Source organism: Carassius gibelio, chromosome B17 (assembly GCF_023724105.1).
Source record: "Carassius gibelio isolate Cgi1373 ecotype wild population from Czech Republic chromosome B17, carGib1.2-hapl.c, whole genome shotgun sequence".
Classification (NCBI taxonomy): domain Eukaryota; kingdom Metazoa; phylum Chordata; class Actinopteri; order Cypriniformes; family Cyprinidae; genus Carassius; species Carassius gibelio.
In genome coordinates this window covers 5,128,529-5,150,320 of record NC_068412.1, presented here as the reverse complement: position 1 = coordinate 5,150,320, position 21,792 = coordinate 5,128,529, and the positions used below count along the sequence as shown (strand labels likewise).

At 39.7% G+C, this 21,792-nt stretch overlaps 1 protein-coding gene across 2 annotated transcripts in view; it reads right to left on the bottom strand.

Annotated features, from left to right (window-relative positions):
- myt1lb (myelin transcription factor 1-like, b) overlaps window positions 1-21,792 on the bottom strand; it is a 117,443-nt gene that overhangs the window by 26,004 nt on the left and 69,647 nt on the right. For both annotated transcript variants that reach the window (XM_052580598.1, XM_052580599.1), the window contains exons 8-13: window positions 20,718-21,153; window positions 14,800-14,934; window positions 7,925-8,015; window positions 4,840-4,947; window positions 4,447-4,664; window positions 2,186-2,439 (exon numbers count right to left, since the gene is read on the bottom strand). In XM_052580598.1, coding sequence (XP_052436558.1) covers window positions 2,186-2,439; window positions 4,447-4,664; window positions 4,840-4,947; window positions 7,925-8,015; window positions 14,800-14,934; window positions 20,718-21,153 — 1,242 coding nt within the window. The remainder of the gene's footprint in view (window positions 1-2,185; window positions 2,440-4,446; window positions 4,665-4,839; window positions 4,948-7,924; window positions 8,016-14,799; window positions 14,935-20,717; window positions 21,154-21,792) is intronic.

Genomic DNA, 21,792 nt, shown 5'->3' with positions numbered 1-21,792 from the left:
ATCTAGTGCTGAAAATGAGATAGAGTAAAGGAAAAATGAAGAATAGGATAAACATTATGAATGTAGTTTGTATGTATGCAACCCATCTAAACACATAATTAGTGAGGGACGAGGAGGTGCTCTCTCTGTCTGCAGTCAGCCTGACCTCTGTCACTACAGGAAACCCTGGAGGAAGTGACAGCCAAGACAGCTAAGAGGTCACATCCCATGACTCCACTAAAGCTGCTCCAATTAGACAGAGAGAACGAGAGACAGAGGGATGGACGGCTGAAACAGGACAAAAAGAAACAACATCTTTGCAAATGATTTGTATTTTTTATTTGGTTTTTATACCCAATATTTTTTTCTTGTTTTCCAGTATACAAATATTTAAACATTGTTCAAATCATGCCAAATTACATTTAATATTAAGTCTTTTTTTTTTTCTTAAAGCTAGAAAATATATCTACTAAAGATAAGAAAAATGATCTTGTTTATTTTCAGCAGATACTTCTGTTCTTGTTTTCAGCAACTCACCTAATTTTGATAGTTTCGGAGAATCTTGAATCAAGAAAAATGTGATATTTGCACTAGACTAACATCTTTTTTTTTCAGCAACATTTGATTTTAAACATTTGATTTTTAGGGAAATGTTGTTCTGGTGCTATACTGAGTCACCAGCTAATGGCCAATGTAAAACCAGAGTCCTGAATCAAACGCAGCCGAGGAGTCAGGCTTAATGAGCGCTTCAGCTCCACTGAGAGATGAGGAGCTGCATGGACACTGCTCTACTGAAATAAATGTGCTGAGCAGAGATGGAGATGGAGAGGAAGCATCATCCGCTGAACATATGACAGCAAGAGAAGAGCGCTGCTGCAGGCAGCTCATCCCATCCTTGACTGCAGAATGACAGCAGATGAAATGAGAGAGAGAGAGAGAGAGAGAAGCCAGCCATCACTTGCTCGAGGCGCCTCTATGTTTCACACACACACACACACACGCACACACACACACACACACACACACACACACGCACACACACGCACACACACACACCACATTATCAACTCTCTTTTCCTCCTATTTCATGCTGGATGAGTGTCAGTGCTTAATCTGAGGATATAGCTCCTATATCCCACACAAATAACATTCATTGTGTTCAGTGTTGCTTTTTCTCCAATCTATCTTCAGACTGAGTTTTAGCAGGAGGTTGTGTCTTTAACTGGTATGTTGCAAAAACTCCCTCAGGTTTCTAGTATAATTGGTGATTAATTAAATAATAATAATAATAATAATAATAATACAAATAAATAATAATTAAATAATAGTAATAGTTACTATTTATTACTATTAAGCAAATAGACATATGATCCCACAGACTCAATCCTGAATGATATTCAGAAACCAGTAGATCATTTTGTGCCAGTGAGCATCTACTACAACACCGCAGCATCAGCCACCTACTGCGCCATCACCCAGAAACCATACAGAAACACTGAGCTAAACATCAAACATCGGACCATCCTTATTGTGAGTTTTGCATGGCCAAGCACATCTTACTCTTTCTTTAGAAACATAGTCCGATGAGGACGAGAATCTCATGCACATTTAAAGTTATATGTTATATGTTATATTCCAATGCTATCTGGCATTTACACAATCGGTTGATTAAAACAAGCTTTCTGATACCATTATACTGCCCTACAAAGCAAAAAGACAGTAACTGCATTTTTGGTCAAAAATTAGTTATTGTCATTTTCATGACATTCAAGGCATCCTTCGTTATGTGACAAAACATCTTATCTGAAATGTGTGTCGCTTTGGAGAGAAATGGTAGTTGTTTGTACAGTTACTACTTAGGCTGGATGACAGGATAACTTTTAAGTCATTTTTCTCAGTTCTGCACTCTGCGTAGTTACTGCCTTTTTGCTTTGTAGGGCAGAATAGACAAATGACTTGTGCATGTGCTGAACTTTTTTGTTTTCTTTTTTATGTTATTAATTAAACATTGTATTTAATTCAGTGCGTTCTTATCATGCGCTTAATGATTCTGCAGACACTATAGTCTCCTTCACCGGATTAACTGCCTCAGAGGTGAGCTCCACTATAAGTTTGGTCTCCAGATTAGTTATATATTAAGAAATAATGTAATGTATAACGATCAAGTAAAAATGTCTGAGTGAGTATAAAAGGGGCTTGTGTGGACCTGCGTGCAGATCTCCAGGGGTTTCCCACTCAGGCTCTGGGGCATCTCTCTGCAGCGGGTGGAGAGGTTGAGGATGGCGGTAGCAGCCATGTGCGCCGCCTCCATGTCGTGTGTGTAGTCGAAGCTGCTCTTGCTGCAGGTGCTGCTGGCGCTGCTCGCTCCTCCTCCTCCTCCACAGCTCAGGCTGCTGCTGCTGGGCCCGTAGCTGCTGGTGGTGCTGCTCGCCGAACTGGAGCTCTTGCAGTAGCGCTTCACTGACGGGACACACAGGACAGTGACTTTAACATAAGCCCCATATGTGCAGACAGCTCACAAAATACACTCCTAGTCTACATTTTGTTGTATTAGTATTTCATTTCAAAATTATTTAAAATTAAAACCAATGTTATGTACAATACATAAAACACAAGATATGACACACACACACACACACGTTTGTTTTTGTGAAAAGTGTGTTCATTCGATAGGCGTAATGGTTTTTATACTGTACAAACTGTATATTCTATGGCACTACACCTAACCCTAACCCTCGCAGGAAACTTTGTGCATTTTTACTTTCTCAAAAAAACTAATTCTGTATGATTTATAAGTTTTGAAAAAAAGTATTACTTCAGTTTAGGGACCAGTTCTGAGTAGTTACTTATTAGCATGCATATTACTAGCATATTGGCTGTTCATTAGTACTATATATATATATATATATATATATATATATATATATATATATATATATATCACTGGCATGATACTGATGCAATTCGAAAATGCACAGTAAAAATTCAGAAAATTGTGATAATAAATAAAAATTATATTGTTAGGGTTCAAAATAATCACATTTTTCAGCCTTGTATAAGAAATGGCATGACCCATGTAAGTACATGTTGTAAAATTAATGTTACAGAGTACATAATTGAGTACTGTAATTACAATTTAACAAGGACATCTAAAATAAAGTATAAAATAAATTGCATGTACTTACTGTAGTAGCTGCAATATAAAGCTAATAACTTGGTATTAACTCAAAGCCTACCCTAAACCTAACAGTTACATAAAAGATTGTGTTGAATTCACTTGAAATTTCTGGTAAATTTCACAAACAATTGGCAAGTTGCACACTGAATTAAGCATAACAATTGGAAGTAGAAATACTAAAAGCATATTTTCTTGTAAAAGTATGTAAAATCTTTGTTTTATCTTTATTGTTTATTTTACAGTGTAGTTAGCTTATATTATGTACTCTGTACTTTCTGAGGCAAGTTAGTACACTGGACATACTGTAAAATAAAGTGCATGGAACCTCAGTATGTTATATCGTGTCCTGTAGTCAAATCCCCAAAGAAAGGCTTGTTTATTATGATGATTTTGATTATTCAGAGGATATTTTAAATGATGGGGTGTTAAGGGGGTGTCGGGATATAGGTGAGAGACGGAGAGACACTGCAATTTGACAAAAGACACAATGGGCCGCACAACCACCAGCTGGGCATCAAAGTGACATCTCCCACCGGGCGTCCTGCTGCCATCGCTCGCTATCTCTCTCTTCTGCCTTCCTTTTACTCCATCTTCTCCCCCCAGTCTGGTCATTAAAGCATGGCTGGGGAGCTCACAGTCTTATGCACAGAATTGCAATTAGCAGCAGCCCCAAATCCAGACTGTGATTTGCCTAAACCTCCTCATTCATTATGTATCTGCCTCCAGATCATTTCCATACATTTCCATACCTCAGAAATACAGTGAAGGAAGATCTCGGAGGCTTTTCTAACAGGGTTAAGTTCCTCACAGAGCATTATAGTTTTCTCAGACCTTAACACTGTCATAATGATAATAATGATCATACATCAGCTACAAAAGTACTTGGATGCTTAAGACATACTCTTTGCTTTATTGAACAAAATAATATCAAAACAATATAGTCAATATAGTTTGAAATGATAAAACAGTAGAGCTAGCAAAAGACGACATACACTGTAGTTTTTAGCTTAAAGTCCAAGTGATGAACTACAGCTGTGGTTCCTCTTCTAGAGAACAGACTTCGTACTTTCATCAATAATAACTACCCACCGGGGTTATTAAAATGTTTCCCCGAAAATATGAAATAGCACAACTGTTTTCACCATTGATAATAATAAGAACCATTATTAATAATTGCTCACTTATAATAAATGAGCACCATATCAGCATATTAGAGTGTTTTCCCCAAACTTTTGAACAGTAGTGTATATTGATATGATAGCATGGATGTGTGAATGCTGTGGCCTTACCATCATCAGTTTTGGGCAGTGTGTCCCGGCTGTGGACTTTGGGTACAGTAGTGTGCCGTTTGCTGTAGATGTTGTTGTTGTCATAGCTGTTGTAGTCAAAGTTGGTTTTGGAGTATTTCTCTAACTCTTTGGCCAGGTTGGATCGTGGGGTTGACGTGGGCACGTTGTTTTTATAGCCGTACTGTGGAATCTCCAGCTGTTTGACGAAGCACATGGGCCTGCGACAGATACAACCAGCAGTTCATCTTATGAATGCGTGCATGCATACCATCCATTTCATGAACATTGCAATTAAACACAAATTGTTGCCTATTTAAGGTACTCAGTTTCCAGCTAAGAAGCAAACTGACTGCTTGATCTGTTGTGTCAGCGTAAGAAATGAGGAGCAGTTACCTGAGCACACGATCTGAAGCCTGGTTGGATTTGCCTCCATCACATGACTGATGTTTCTCGTGGGCTTTGGCCAGTTTCTCTGCCGCCGCTATTGGACAGCCAGACAGGCTGGATGAACAGAAAGAAATGTCAGAAACCTCTTCAAAAAGACATGACAACATGTGACAAGTCAGGGACGATTCATCCATCTTCATTTCTGTGTATTTTAAACTCATCACTGATATGCATCTCTTATAATCTGCTTTATACAGTTTGAAGTCAGAATTATAAAACTGATGGACAAAACTGTGATCTGTAAAAAAAACAAAGAAAAAAAATAAAGAAAAAGATTGAGCTCTCTTATGTCTCTGTTGTTCTTATAAAGGGGAAAAAATGAAGCTTTCTTTGAAGAAACTCTTCTGCTTCTTAGATCTGCCTCCCGAGGAAAAGGAAATAGAAAACATTTTCTATATATTTTCAACCATATAATATTTTGGTTGAAATTCATCTGTGATTTGCTAAACTTGGTTGGACACTTCAGCAAATCTATGCAAGAAAATAAGACCCAGACCACATTAAATTACGGTTAGGTTTGGTACCGTGTTGGAGCACATTCACAACTGTAAAACCAGATCAAAACCAGATATTATAAACTAAAGATTTCCTTTTGAAATTTTTTCATTTGAGTTTCAATTATCAGGTTTGTTTATACTAATAAACTTTATTTTAAGCTTAAGTTTCCTTTTAAGTTTTGAGATTATACTTGAAGGAAGAAGAATATGTCAGTGGGGTATAAACAATTAACTGAATTCAAATACAAAACAGAACTGTATAAGGCAAAACAATACTGATTAAGAAATTATTATACTTTTCAAGTGTACAAGAAAAGTAACCCGAGAGCAATTCAAGGCTCCTCTAGGTAGTGCTATAATCTTGGATCACAGAGATGCAGTGGCTGAAGGTGTGTGTGAGTATTCATGACATAAAGCAAGCTGCCAGCTTTCTATTGAGCCATAGGAAATGTAATTTCCCTCTTGCAAGTGCAAGCGAGGTGTGTGTGTGTGTGTGTGGTTCAGGGGTCTGTGGCAGCCGTCTGGAGCGGGCTGTCTCCCCTGGTGAGGTGTCAGTGAGGGGCTAATGGCTGACGCTCCACACAGCAGCTGCTGAGAGAATTACTGCAGCACCCTCTCCAAATATCTGCCTCAAACATTTCATCAGCCCACTACAAGCCACGCGCAAAGCCTTCCATTGAAGAACGTGCTGCTTTAATGCCTGCAATGTGCAGGCATTAAAGTCAATGTGCATTTGTGGCACTCTTTATTTTTCATCACTGTCAATCTTTTCAATAAATGAACGTAGTCCTGCATTGACGTCAGACTTCACTAACAACATCAAACAAAGATTCCAATCCAATTTTCCCAAACACACATCCATGTCTGGAACGTTCTGAGAAAAAGATGTAGTCCCGCACAGTGCTGATTATGTAATTTATAAAACAGAATCTCAACGCTGAACTGACTTGAGCTGAATAACAACACAGAGTTAGTAGAGCTGCTTATTGCTGAATCAAACATGTTTCATAATGAACGAACTTCACACAGTCATTGAACTGAACCTACTGAACTGACTTGAGATGAAAAATGACACATTATCTTAGTTGTGGATTTTGGATTTACATAATCTTTGCAGTTTGCATCATTGGTTCTGTTACTTTCTTGTTTAACACTGTAAAGCAGCTTTGAAACAATATTTATTGTATGAAGTGCTATAAAAATACAATTAAGTACTTTTAATTAAATTATATTGCCCTTTTTTATTTTTGATTATATTACATATTATACATACAGTAAATTATACTTAATTTTTTGTTGATCCTTAATTCAAATAATAATACATTTTATATTTCGCTTTACATCAACATGCAGGTAAACAAACAAACAAATAAACAAAAACTAAATAAATGATTTATTTTTAATTTTATATTTTTATGATTTAAACATCAGTTTATCAGTTTATGCATCTTCAGCTCTTTCTTAAACCCCAGTTTGGGAAACCCTGAGGTCATGTGTGGCTGCGGTGAAGAGCAGGACGCATGAGCAGGAGCGGGAAAACACATATTTATTATAACTCTAACATAAAACTCAGAGAACTAGGAAGACAACCACATTACATAGACTGCACTGGACAAAGGAACCAAGGGACAGACAACACTTTAAATACAGGACTAAAGGAGGGTCATGAACTGGACACACCTGAACCCAGTGACTTATCAAAGAAGAGGGAAAACTAGGTCATGGAGCACATGGGGTTAAACACACACACACACACACACACACACACACACACACACTCACACACACACACACACACACGCACTCACACACACACACACACACACACACACGCACACACACACACACGCACGCACTCACGCACACACACACACACACACACACACACACGCACTCACGCACACACGCACACTCACACACACACACACACACACACACACACACAGGAACACAAGTCTGACAGATGTAATGTGGTGTTTAATGAACTTCATGGTGTTGATAAAAAAGAAAAAAAAAAGAATGGAATATATTTTTCTTTCTCTTGTGTATATAAATGTAAATGCATTTTTATATAGTTATTCAGAAAAAAATGCTATACAAGTCAAAGTGGTAAACAGAATAGTCTGATTAGATAACCTAAAACATAATATAATAGATTACATTACTAACTATACTGCAAGCACTGGTCACACCTTTGCTCAAGACTGAAGTTAAGGTTGAGATTCAAGTAAAATATTTACATACTTCGAACACTCAAGCTTACTCATAGCCTCTGCACGTTCAAATAGTAGTAAAGTATTTTAACATAAAAATGAATGAATCAAATTCACATTTAATATTTAAGAACTTTAACTATAAATATATGGATGGATTAAATCAGAAATTAATGCTTTGTAACACCAGAAACCAAAGATAAAACTGAAACATTTGGTGAGAGAAGGTGAAAAAGTAGCCAGCACTGTTCTGTGTCTGACACAAAGATGCTAAGAATGAAGACAGAAGCGTTTCTCTCATCCAGACAGAGAGGAACTCACCTCCGGTGAGAGTTCCTGTTGCTGTTGACGTGACCCCGGCCCGTGCAGCCAGGCGTAGGGCACTTAAGAACATTTTCATAAATTGCAAGAACTTGACAGCAGGCGAGAGAAATAGGGTGGAAGATTAGGAGTTAGAGACCACATTTAGTCATCTGCATTAGTGTGAAACACTCATCATTATCACCAGCACGCTCAGAACCAGAGACATCAAACAGCGGCATGCAAAGAACTGCTAATGGAAGAACAGTGGCATGCACATGCACCATGCAGCACGAGTGATGCGACAAACAACATTCTATTCTATTCTATTCTATTCTATTCTATTCTATTCTATTCTATTCTATTCTATTCTAGCCATATAGTTAAAGGTTTACATCAAGTATAAAAATAATACCTGAACAGGAAGCTAGTAGTATGATCAAAGTGCAAAAACAATATATAGGAAATAGTAAAGCACAAAACTTGCAGTTGTAAAACCTTTACAAACTTTAGTTTACTGAAGGTAAAGTGTACTTCTATAAACAAAAAAAGTGGGCTACAAGCAAAGTATACAATTAGCACTTTTTAGTTGCATAAACAAAGTTTACCACAGCTACCCTTAAAGTGCCCTTAAAAGTTGCGCAATTCAGTCACAGTCACAATAAGTATTGAAATAGTATACATACAACTAAACTACTAGTATACTGATTATGGTATATTTACTGCAAAAATTGCAGTAAAATTGAAGAAAAATAATATTCTATAATGCTTAACAATAATGCTTAATTCCCAACAAAGCCATACCTTATAAGATAAAGAACCTGGAAGTGGCTCCTCAGGTTCTATTCTATTCTATTCTATTCTATTCTATTCTATTCTATTCTATTCTATGATATTTTGTACCGTTTAACTGGTTTTCCTGCTGCTAGCTTGAAGATGTAGTAAGTAAAATCTGATGCTAGTTTAACACGTCAGTGCTGTGGATTGTGATGCAGAAAGACGGTTTCACAGAGAGCTCTGACCCTGACTGCGTTCTCATCACTAGCTGAAGCCGTCAGCTAACGTTAGCTCATCACACAGTCATCTGCTGTTAGGTGCGGCCGCTCGTGATCGTCTCAGCTCTGCATTTGTCTTTCATTTGCAGTAGATACAAGTTAGCAATCAATATAAATCACTGCCCAAACACTGCCTCTCTCCGATCCCAAATTATATTATTCATCTGTACATGCCTATGTCTTCTCTGTCCATGACCGTCTAAACTCCCTGCCGACAGTAATTAGATTTCTGTTCATTAGGACACTGGAGTGGGGGGCAGAGAGCGTGGGCCAAGGTGAGCGGACCAGCACTCTTCCGGTGCTCATCTTCATCATTATCAGCTCCTTAATCCTTCACCCTCATCTTCAACATACTCTGACACGTTCATTACCGAGCAGCGGACAGCATCCGCTACCTCCACTGACTGAGACAAATGTCTGTGTGTCTCAAAGCAAGCACAGCTTATTTTAAGTTTTGTCATTTTGTAAAGGTGAGTGGTTTTACCTAATTCAAAAAAATAAAAATAAATTTTATATATATATATATTGTGACGAGTCAGCTGCCTCCTCCCTGATTATCACCGGCACCCCGTCCTAAATCGCCGCCCTTCACCAGGCTCCCAACTGGAGTGGGTGTGTGAGAGGAGGGGCGCTGGACGAGTCAGGGTGGGCGGCGTGTGATGGGGCACACCTGAAGGAAGTGGAGCCTCATTACCGCCGCTGTTTAAAAGCCCAACGCGCCTCTCCTCAGGAGACCGGTCTCTTCCCCGTGCATGCACACTGGTGTCCTCGTGGGTCCAGGAAGGGTGCGTTGAGGGACTCCCGCACCACCAAGACGTGAGCTGCCGGACCCGCGATCCGGAAGGGAACCGCACCCGTATACACGGCCGACGGGCCAGGATGCCGGGCCGTCCATCCCCTACCAGCGCCGCGGCCGACGAGAGAGATGCGGCCGCTAGAGGAAGCCGCCGCCCCTCGCGCCCCGGACCAAGGAGGGGAGCGCGTGCGGCCGCCGGACTCCGCCCCTTGCCTGGACCCTTCCTTGATGAACACTGCCCGACCTACACAAATCCCGCAGCACGACGAGGACACCAGATTCCCTGTTATTTTGGACACTTTCCCCCTTTGGCCACTTTTATTCCCTTTGTTTTATGATTTCTGTTAATAAAAGCCTCTCCGAGGCCTGACGCCACGCCCACTGTGTCTGTCTTGTGCTCCTCCCGTGACACTGGTGGAGAATGCGGGCAGGCGGAGCCTAGACAGCGCAGTTGGGAAACGTCTGGTGACGTCACTCCCTCTCGCTTGCAAACGTTCGTGAGAACCCAGACTGGGACGGAGGAAAACTGGGGACAGCCTCCCAGCCACACAAGGGGTAAGTGACTTTTCCATTGTCATTTTACCCTGTGGTTGGTTGAGGCTGTCACTAAAACCCGGTTTCTCTGTCCCTGCTCTGGTGCGCTGCGAGAGGGAGGACCGCCCGGAGAGGAAGCCCCGCCCACTCCGACCGTTTGGAGCCTGGTTGAGGATGGTAGCACTCCCGTGTGGGCGGCGCCCTGATGACGGGGATGTCGCTTGGGAGGGGGAATGTGACGAGTCAGCTGCCTCCTCCCTGATTATCACCGGCACCCCGTCCTAAATCGCCGCCCTTCACCAGGCTCCCAACTGGAGTGGGTGTGTGAGAGGAGGGGCGCTGGACGAGTCAGGGTGGGCGGCGTGTGATGGGGCACACCTGAAGGAAGTGGAGCCTCATTACCGCCGCTGTTTAAAAGCCCAACGCGCCTCTCCTCAGGAGACCGGTCTCTTCCCCGTGCATGCACACTGGTGTCCTCGTGGGTCCAGGAAGGGTGCGTTGAGGGACTCCCGCACCACCAAGACGTGAGCTGCCGGACCCGCGATCCGGAAGGGAACCGCACCCGTATACACGGCCGACGGGCCAGGATGCCGGGCCGTCCATCCCCTACCAGCGCCGCGGCCGACGAGAGAGATGCGGCCGCTAGAGGAAGCCGCCGCCCCTCGCGCCCCGGACCAAGGAGGGGAGCGCGTGCGGCCGCCGGACTCCGCCCCTTGCCTGGACCCTTCCTTGATGAACACTGCCCGACCTACACAAATCCCGCAGCACGACGAGGACACCAGATTCCCTGTTATTTTGGACACTTTCCCCCTTTGGCCACTTTTATTCCCTTTGTTTTATGATTTCTGTTAATAAAAGCCTCTCCGAGGCCTGACGCCACGCCCACTGTGTCTGTCTTGTGCTCCTCCCGTGACAATATATATATATATATATATATATATATATATATATATATATATATATATATATATAAATCTTTGCACCTTAAAGCATTCAGATTTTTACATTCTCTTTACTATTGTCTTACAATTGTCAAAAGTAACACTTAAATGGACAGATCACCCCCCCAAAAAAAGCACATTATGTCATAATTTACTCACCCTCAAGTTGTTCAAGACCTGTACTAATCTCTTTCTTCTGCTGAACACAAAAAAAAGAGATTTGGAAAAATACTGGCAACCAATCATTTGATGGTGTCCACTGACATCCATAGTTTTTATAATCATTATTATTATTGATTTATTTTTGCTAGTCAATGGCTACTGTCAACTGTGCTTGTCACGTTTTTGGGTGAACTGTCCCTTTAATTTATTTGAATGGGTTTGTTTACTAACTTTAAAATGCCTCATTCAGCCAATAAATTCACACAGAATCAACCATGTAACCTGATCATTTTAGTATATATACAGGTCCTTCTCAAAAAATTAGCATATTGTGATAAAGTTCATTATTTTCCACAATGTAATGATAAACATTAAACCTTCATATATTTTAGATTCATTGCACACCAACTGAAATATTTCAGGTCTTTTATTGTTTTAATACTGATGATTTTGGCATACAGCTCATGAAAACCCAAAATGCTTGTCTCAAAAAATTAGCATATCATGAAAAGGTTCTCTAAACAAGCTATTACCCTAATCATTTGAATCAACTAATTAACTCTAAACACCTGCAAAAGATTCCTGAGGCTTTTAAAAACTCCCAGCCTCGTTCATTACTCAAAACCGCAATCATGGGTAAGACTGCCGACCTGACTGCTGTCCAGAAGGCCATCATTGACACCCTCAAGCGAGAGGGTAAGACACAACGAATAGGCTGTTCCCAGAGTGCTGTATCAAGGCACCTCAGTGGGAAGTCTGTGGGAAGGAAAAAGTGTGGCAAAAAACGCTGCACAACGAGAAGAGGTGACCGGACCCTGTGGAAGAATGTGGAGAAGGACCGATTACAGACCTTGGGGGACCTGAGGAAGCAGTGGACTGAGTCTGGAGTAGAAACATCCAGAGCCACCGTGCACAGGCGTGTGCAGGAAATGGGCTACAGGAGCCGCATTCCCCAGGTTAAGCCACTTTTGAACCAGAAAAGCAGCAGAAGTGCCTGACCTGGGCTACAGAGAAGCAGCACTGGACTTTTGGACAAATTTTGGTGCCAGAGTCTGGAGGAAGACTGGGGAGAAGGAAATGCCAAAATGCCTGAAGTCCAGGGTCAAGTACCCACAGTCAGTGATGGTCTGGGGTGCCATGTCAGCTGCTGTTGTTGGTCCACTGTGTTTTATCAAGGGCAGGGTCAGTGCAGCTAGCTATCAGGAGATTTTTGAGCAATTCATGCTTCCATCTGCTGAAAAGCTTTATGGAGATGAAGATTTTGTTTTTCAGCACGACCTGGCACCTGCTCACAGTGCCAAAACCACTGGTAAATGGTTTACTGACCATGGTATTACTGTGCTCAATTGGCCTGCCAACTCTCCTGACCTGAACCCCATAGTGAATCTGTGGGATATTGTGAAGAGAAAGTTGAGAGACGCAAGACCCAACACTCTGGATGAGCTTAAGGCTGCTATCGAAGCATCCTGGGCCTCCATAACACCTCAGCAGTGCCACAGGCTGATTGCCTCCATGCCACGCCGCATTGAAGCAGTCATTTCTGCAAAAGGATTCCCCACCAAGTATTGAGTGCATAACTGAACATAATTATTTGAAGGTTGACTTTTTTTGTATTAAAAACACTTTTCTTTTATTGGTCGGATGAAATGTGCTAATTTTTTGAGATAGGAATTTTGGGTTTTCATGAGCTGTATGCCAAAATCATCAGTATTTAAACAATAAAAGACCTGAAATATTTCAGTTGGTGTGCAATGAATCTAAAATATATGAAAGTTTAATTTTTATCATTACATTGTGGAAAATAAAGAACTTTATCACAATATGCTAATTTTTTTAGAAGGACCTGTATATATACTAAAATGATCAGGTTAAACAAAATTAAACAAAAGTCAGTGAAACAAGAACTCCTATCACTGTAACTTCATGAATTATTCATGCTGCAATGCATGCTGGGAACTCACACACCTTTAACATTTAAGGAATCTAATTATTCAACATTGTTTCACAAGTTGGGACAACATATAGGTGAATTCTGTTGCTCTAACATTTTTATGTAGTTTCAAGTAATTTAAATTTAAATGTCAATTATGTAATATCTTATTGTATAATTTGTAGTGAAATTATACAATATTTCCTTATGTAGTTTTAGTAATGTACATTAGTGTTTGATATTATATTGTGTTATTTAGTGTATGTTTATTGCATTACCGATAGTGTCGTTGTTATTGTTTTGGTGTTTATGACCCTGTGCACCATCACGTTTTATAGACCGACCATTTACAATGAATTCTGATTGACCATGTGATTTTCTAATGTGTCACCTTTATCATCATGGTAATATATCAAGATATTGTCACTGTATATGACATAAGACAACAAAACATGGTCTTTAATAAAACCCTGGAGATACTAAGAGGATTGTAAAGAAAGAACAGCCACTGAGTGACTCCAGTCGTTCAGGAAGCGTGTGTCATATGTCACCGTCCACACTAAAGTGATGGCCATCTAAAAACGCCCTTGCTGTGCCAACTCACAAACTCTTGCCACTCTTGCCATCTGGACACTTTAAAAGCAAATCTTTTTGTTAACTAATTCCAGTCTAAAGCCATCAGTTAGTTTGATTTGCCATCTGGTCTTTGGTGAATAAAACACACAATTGTTCGATGTATTTTAATGAATCGCATGAAAGAGGTTTGCTCAAGGTGAATTCATCCCGTCTGTAACTCTTTCATCAGATTATAATTATTACAGTTTATTCAACTGGATTTAATTAAGCATCTAAAACAAAATGAGAAATCTAACCAGCTTATTAAACTGGCCTCCATTAAGATAGCGTTGTAATTATCAACAGAAACAATAAATGCATTCATGCATGTCTGATATTGTGATGACTGCTTCTCCATTGTGAGAAGTGTTCTCGTAAGCTGAAGGGTAGATGGGTCATTCCTACTATGCAGTACGCTTTCATGTCCACATAATATATAATGTTAATAACTTCAGACCCGAATTGTGTTCCAGGGACACCAAAATATGCTCTACTTACTGTCAATTTTGCCATAAATGCTAATCAATAGAAAAAGGTCGATTTGAATGTTTTAATAGTCATGTACTGTATACAAAATGAACATTGTGTAAAAAGTAGCATTTTGAAGTACTTTGAATTTGAAAGTAGTATTTTAAATTTCAAATTGCTAAAATCTTCAAAAAGTTACAGAGCTGAAAAAGTATTGCATAGGAATGTAAAGTAATGTGTGTGTGTGTGTGTGTGTGTGTGTGTGTGTGTGCGTGTGTGTGACAACATGCAGAATGAACAAAAGACTGGGTCCCACATACAAACATACAGACACACACAGGCAACCAATGATTATGACCTCTATACATAAATGCCAGCATGAAAAATGAGCTTACTCTCTGGAGGGACTCTGTCTTTATGAGGGCATCCAGACAGGCTGCGATGGTGCGGGTACAAACCCGTCACATGACCTGTGCTGTCACACCCAGGCGTTGGACACCGGCTCTCCTTTTTCCCTGACCGCGAAGAATCTGAACACACACACACATAGGATTAATTACTGATTCATTTGTTATACTGTAAATCAATTTTTTTAAGGGGTCTCGTTCTGTCCAAGAACTGCCCACTTAGACAAGAAAATGACACTGACCAATAGGCAAAGCAAAAAGCAAAGTTGTCTTGGCAACAACTGAGGATGAACAAATCTGAAATCAATGATACCACAATGATAGCCCAGCATGGGGAAAAGAATACAACAAACAAATAAAAAAATATCTGTAAAAGTGCAGATCTACAGTATGTATATTTGACCTTCCAAAAATAAGCACAATCCATTTTTTATTTTTATTTTTTATTTATATTTTTTTTATGCATTTTTGTTTCTTTGCTACCATATACTTCAAGGTTTGATTCCATAAACCTGGAAATGATTTGATACTAGTGTTATCAGGGCATGATGGGAACACCAGTGTTAATAAGTAGAGCAGGTTTTATTAAAATGTGTGTGTGTGTGTGTGTGCGTGTGTGTGTGTGTGTGTGTGTGTGTGTGTGTGTGTGTGTGTGTGTGTGTGTCTGTGTGTGTGTGTGTGTGTGTGTGTGTGTTAGGGATGCACCGAATCCAGGATTCGGATTCGGATTCGGCCGAGTACTGGGCTTTTTGATGGGGTTCGGTTTCGGCCAAACCTCAGATTTTTTTTCCACCAAACCGAACCCTATGGTTGCGCTACGCTGGTCGACGTCACACGGCCGTTGATTACGTGATGGTGTTTACATGAGGACCGTTCTGTAGCAATACAGAGCCAGTCACATTGGGAGTTGACGTGGAGATAAGCGTTTTTCTCTGTGAGCCTTTGATGCCTTTTCAGTGGGGGAAGACAAACCGGCACCATTTCCACTGTGTGCCACCAACATCTGTGCCAAGTGAAAGACTTTTCAGTACTGCTGGGGACATTCGTTCCCACACTCACAACCAGCTTACACCTGTTAATGCAGAGCGTCTTGTTTTTTTAAAGGAAATTTCATGTAAAAGGTTAGAGGTTTTACATTAATTTAATTATGACGCAGGAGATGTGTGTGATCTTCCGTAATATTTTTGGTAATATTTGGCTATACTGTTCTAATCGTAGCCTAGCCTACTGTTATAAACGATAACTGCCTACTATCCATGTTTATTGAGTAAATGTTGAATAACATTAATTTCAGTTAAGTCACCAAACATATTCTGGTTTAAAAAAGAAAAAAAGAACACTTGTTGCACATTTATTGAAAGGTTTTGGTTTGTGGTTGGGTAAGCATAGGCTTATGGTAATTGTCAAAATAGTTTTTCCCACTTGTCATCCTGGCTTAGCTGGCAGCCATATCACCCTGGAGCCCAAGACCGGTTTCCCACTGAAGCTAAGCAGGGCTGAGCCTGGTCAGTACCTGGATGGGAGACCTCCTGGGAAAACTAGGTTGCTGCTGGAAGAGGTGCTAGTGAGGCCAGCAGGGGGTGCCCACCCTGTGGTCTGTGTGGGTCCTAGCGCCCCAGTGTAGTGATGGGGACGCTATACTGTCAACAAGCACCGTCCTTCAGATGAGACGTTAAACCGTGGTCCTGACTCTCTGTGGTCATTAAAAATCCCAGGGTGTCTTTCAAAAAGAGCAGAGGTGTGACCTCGGCATCCTGGCTCAATTCGCCCATTGGCCTCTGACCATCATGGCCTCCTAACAATCCCCATATCTGCTGATTGGCTTCATCACTCTGTCTCCTCTCCACCAGTAAGCTGGTGTGTGGTGGGGGTTCTGGCGCAATATGGCTGCCGTCGCATCATCCAGGTGGATGCTGCACACTGGTGGTGGATGAGGAGATACCCCCTGACTATGTAAGCGCTTTGAGTGCCTAGAAAAGCGCTATATAAATGTAATGAATTATTATTATTATTATAATGTTTGCTTAACTTTTAATGTTTTTAACTGTGTTAATGGAATGAGGATGCAAGTAGGATTCGGTATTCGGTTTCGGATTCGTCCGAATCTTAAACAGTGGATTCGGTATTTGGCCGAACTCAAAAAATCTGGAATCGGTGTATCCCTAGTATGTATGTATATATAAAGAATTATAAAGGATGCATTAAAAGTGACAGTAAAAACCTTTATAATATTACAAAAATATATAGTTCAAATAAATGCTGTTCTTTTAATTCAACAAAGAATCGTGAAAAACCAACTATAGTATGGTTTGCACAAAAATATGAAGCAGCACAAATATTTTCAACATTGATGATAATCAGAAACGTTTCTTGAGTAGCAGATCAACGTATTATTCTGATTTCTGAAGATCATGTGACACTGAAGACTGGAGGAATGAAGCTGAAAATACAGCTGCACATCACAGAAATACATTAAATTTTTCAATATATTACAATAGAATTGTAATTTTAACGGTAGTATAGCTGTGATCTTTTGTCCTTGTTAGTGTTAGTGTAGTTTGCACAGGCAGTGACTATCCTGGATCTGTGTATTGACTGAAGAGAGCATCTCTTCCAGATCTATTGGCTATGTTTCAAACAGAGAGGGCACAAGAGAGTGAGTGAGCGAAAGAGCGAGTATGCTACTGTTACCACTGATTAAAATTTTAAGGATGGAGAAACTTGGTAACGGGCATCGAATTGCCTCCTGTATCAAAGTAAGCTCAAAACGGACAGGAATAGCATGCGATCATGTGAGAGACGTGGGCTCAATTTTGGTGAGATTGAAAATAGTTTGCAGAGCTACACAATTTGTATTTTTTTTGGAAAATGTGCTTTAAATAACAACTCCTAAAGCTCTGCAACTGGAAACAAACTTTCATAAATCAGGGTGAAAATCATGAAAAGTGAAGGTAATGATTTAGCAAAAAAAAAAAAAAAAAGAAAAAAAGTTTGATGAATTCAGTAATTTGGTTTTATTTTTAAACATTAAGAAATTAATTGTGTTTTGGGGGAGAGTCATCTAAAATGGTGTGCATGAAGAGTTTTATGGTTGTGGGTCGAATCCGAATTTGTGCACTTGTCTACAATATAGTTGCCGATTTCACAGAAAAAATTGAATTTACTAAACATTTTTTATTTGAGATACATTTAAATAAACAAATTTAGTTGACTAAATTTCAATGTTAAATTTTTTAAATGTAGCTATAAAAATTGTTTGCAACCACTTACCATAAAAAATTATATTAAAAACAGAGTAATATATCTGAATATAGAGCCATTTCAAAAAGAGAGAAAACAAACAAGAAGGAGAGAGTGCTGCCGAGCCGAGCCGAGTGGAATACATATTAGAAAGTGCTTGATATTGATTGTGGCTCAGGACAAGCCATGCTTTGCATAGCAAATGGCCCCCATTACCATAGCGTCTGTGGATAATTAATGTGCAGTCAGTGGTCCTGCCGTTTGTTATCGGTCATACTGATACTGTTCAATTTCCATCTCCGCCTCGTGCCTTCTTTAAGGAAGAGCTCTTTCCATAACTGTCAGGCCTCCACACTTTTTATAAATCATAATGCCCCCTGGTTAGGCAGCGTCTGCCGCTATCTCTGCCGTGGCGAGATGTTATCACGGTGTAATGGCCGAGCGTCCCTCATTATTCTGCCATTAGAGAGATAGTGTCCGCCATGCATGCTGACCAAACGTCCTTTCAAGCGTGCTGTCAGCCCTTCCTCATCTGGAGAACAGCGGGCGAAAGTTCTCAAGGGTTTTTGAGGGTTCGTTCACCCAAAAAATGACACTTCTGACATAATTTACCGGTCTTGGTCTCGAGACAGTTTCTTGAAGGTCTTGGTATCCACTGCATTTGTAATCTTTTCTCATAATAAGGGGACTCTGGATTTCTTTTTCAAGACCAGTCAATAACTTAACTACAGGGATGTCACGAAATTGCTGGTGCATTGTCTGATTTAGTGTGATTGGATGTAAAACTTCCTGCTTCAAATGCAACCAGCATCGTATTTCTAATTTAGTTTAATTTGCTGCTTTTATGCCAGGTCAGAAATGAAAGGTGTTGCATGTAAATGTATGTATTTATGTATTTACTTTTTGACTGTTTTAAGGCATAATAATACCATGATATGTTTGCAGAGATTTAGAAAACAGTAAGTTCACATACTTGTTTCCTTGAAAAATAATGCTACAGAGAGCTATTCAACTTTGAAATGTACATTCTGTGTCAGAATATCTGATTTTGTTTTGGTCTGCATGTGTGACTCCAACCACTGCCAGTTTCCCTGACAGGATTTCATCACCCCAGGTTGTCAGCTGGCGAAAAACACAGTGTATTGCTGCTATGGAAGCCAGCAAACGAACTGCATCAGAGATCACAGCTTCTATTTGACCTAAAAAGTCTTGACATCCATCTAAAAAGCTCTATGACCAAAAAGCAGATAAATATCAGCTGATCAAGTTACAGTGTAAAACTAGTTGCCTTTCATTGTCAAATGTCCTCATTCCTGTTGCATGTCCTCAATCTGGCAACCCGTGTGAGCCTGAGGAGGAGGTGGCGGGAGAAACCACTCTCTCCAATATTTTGAATTTGCACTGCAGTACCCATTTCAACCACTAAAAGGGGATTGTGTCATATATGTCACCAAAATGTATACAAATTACCACTTAATTCAAGATATGATTGCAAACGGAATACTAATTTCTTTTTTATATTATAATTACCAATATCACATTAGCAAGAAAGTGACTTTTATTTTTTTATTTTTTTGAAGGCAATGTTGAGTGTCTTGCATTTTATACATCAGTTTGCTCTTTTTCACTGAAAATAGTTCCAAACTAATTTACAGCAGAACTGTTGTGAATCAGCTGCTTTGAACAAATAGGTTGAATAAATGATTCTGTGACTCCCTCATTTATTGATTTACTTTAGTTTCATATATAAATGTATTATTTTTCCATCATATTTCTATTTGTAAAATTGTATATTTTTTTGAATAAAGATGGTTTAAAAAATAAAGAAGTTAATTTCAGCTCCTTTGTATTTTATTTGCTTGCTACACATAAAATTTTCTTCTGCAATGATGTATTATTTTATCAAGACATTTCTCACGCAGTTAATGTGGATCTTTCAGCTTAATTTGAGAAGAGCTAGTCCGGTCTTGGTCTTGACTCTTGTCTCTTTTGGTCTCAACCTTCAAATTCTTAGTCTGGTCTTGATCTCAGACTTGGTCTAGATTTCAGAAGTCTTAACTACAAACAGTATAGTGACCATCACTGTAATCATTTTGAATCAGTGTTGTTGTAGTCCTAATATAAATCTGAAACTAAAACGAACTACAAATGTAAACAGAAAACATAAAAGCTGATTCTAAATATTGATAAAAACTATGATATTATATCAGTGCTGCTAAAATAAAACTGATAAAAACAATCTGTCAATCTGGCTCCTATGTCCATGGAAAAATAGAAATAAATAAACCAGGAATTGGATTGAAACCTCCTCTGAATATGCAGCACTAACTAATTTCCCTGTTTCTCCAGTGACACAGCTATATTTCCAAGCAGAGCTCCTCTCTGGGTTTATAAATAGGCAGCATGAGCACAGACTGTGTCCCTGGGATGAGATTTGCTGTTCTCCCGGCCGTGCAGATCGCCATTACTTATGCCTGACAAGCTCAGCCTGTGATGTGGCCGTGCCGGCCTGTTTGAACAACATTAAGCCACTGCTGTTTGCACTGCAGGCATGGAGATGTTTGAGAAAGCTTGTCCCAGGGTCAGTACGGGATCCCCTCTCAAAGCAAAGAAACACAGACAAATCATATCAAGGGCTGGTTGTGTGTTATGTAATATGAGATTACCTTTAAGGTAGAAGGGCTTCTTTAGACCATCATGGTGGAGACGTGCCTTCCGCTGCTCCGCATAGCTTTGCCTCAAACCACCCTCATGCAAATGCAGTCTATCTCTCCTGACTGCTTCCGAAGCCATTTTTTCCCGCAAAGCTTTTGTCCGCTCCGTTTCCAGTGCTATGGCCTTCTCCAGCAGTGACAGGTTGCCTTTGGTCATGTCGAAAACGTCCTCTGAGCGGTCCGACGTGACGGAGGTGGTGTCTTCATCGCAGTCCTGGAAGCCCCTGTGCTCTGCGGCGCAGCTGGAGAAAGTCTTGGAGCATGGGCTGAGCTGCTCCTCAAGCTTCATCAGGTTGACCATGTCAGAGTAATTCCGCTCAAGGACGCTGGACTCCTCTGGGCTCTGCTGCTGCTGCTGCTGGGACTCTTGGTAAAACTGATGAATCTCCTGTTAGGGATGCATATACTTCAATTAACTGGAAGTTAGAAGTTGGAAATTCCAATTCTCAGAAGAAACCTTTTACTGGAACATCTTCTCAAGTTGGATGAACTGCAAATAACTCTCATTTCCAAATCCAATATGGCGGATCAGCACTCAACATGAGTGAACGATAGATATATATATATATATATATATATATATATATATATATATATATATATATATATATATATATATATATATATATATATATATATATATATATATATATATATATATATTACTTATCATAAAAAGCTGTATATTTTGCTCAGACATATTGAAATATCATGTCCACAGACATGCCATTATATATATATATATATATATATATATATATATATATATATATATATATATATATATATATATATATATATATATATATATATATATATATATATATATATATATATATATAGTGGCATGTCTGTGGACATGATATTTCAATATGTATGTGCAAAATATACAGCTTTTTATGTGTTCATAAAATGACTGGTATTGCTATCAGTTGTATTTGTCATTCTTGGTTTTACGACTTGTGTGTACTGGAATGTGATGAACTCTTGTGTGACGCCATTCCCATTTCTGATATCTGAATTCCAA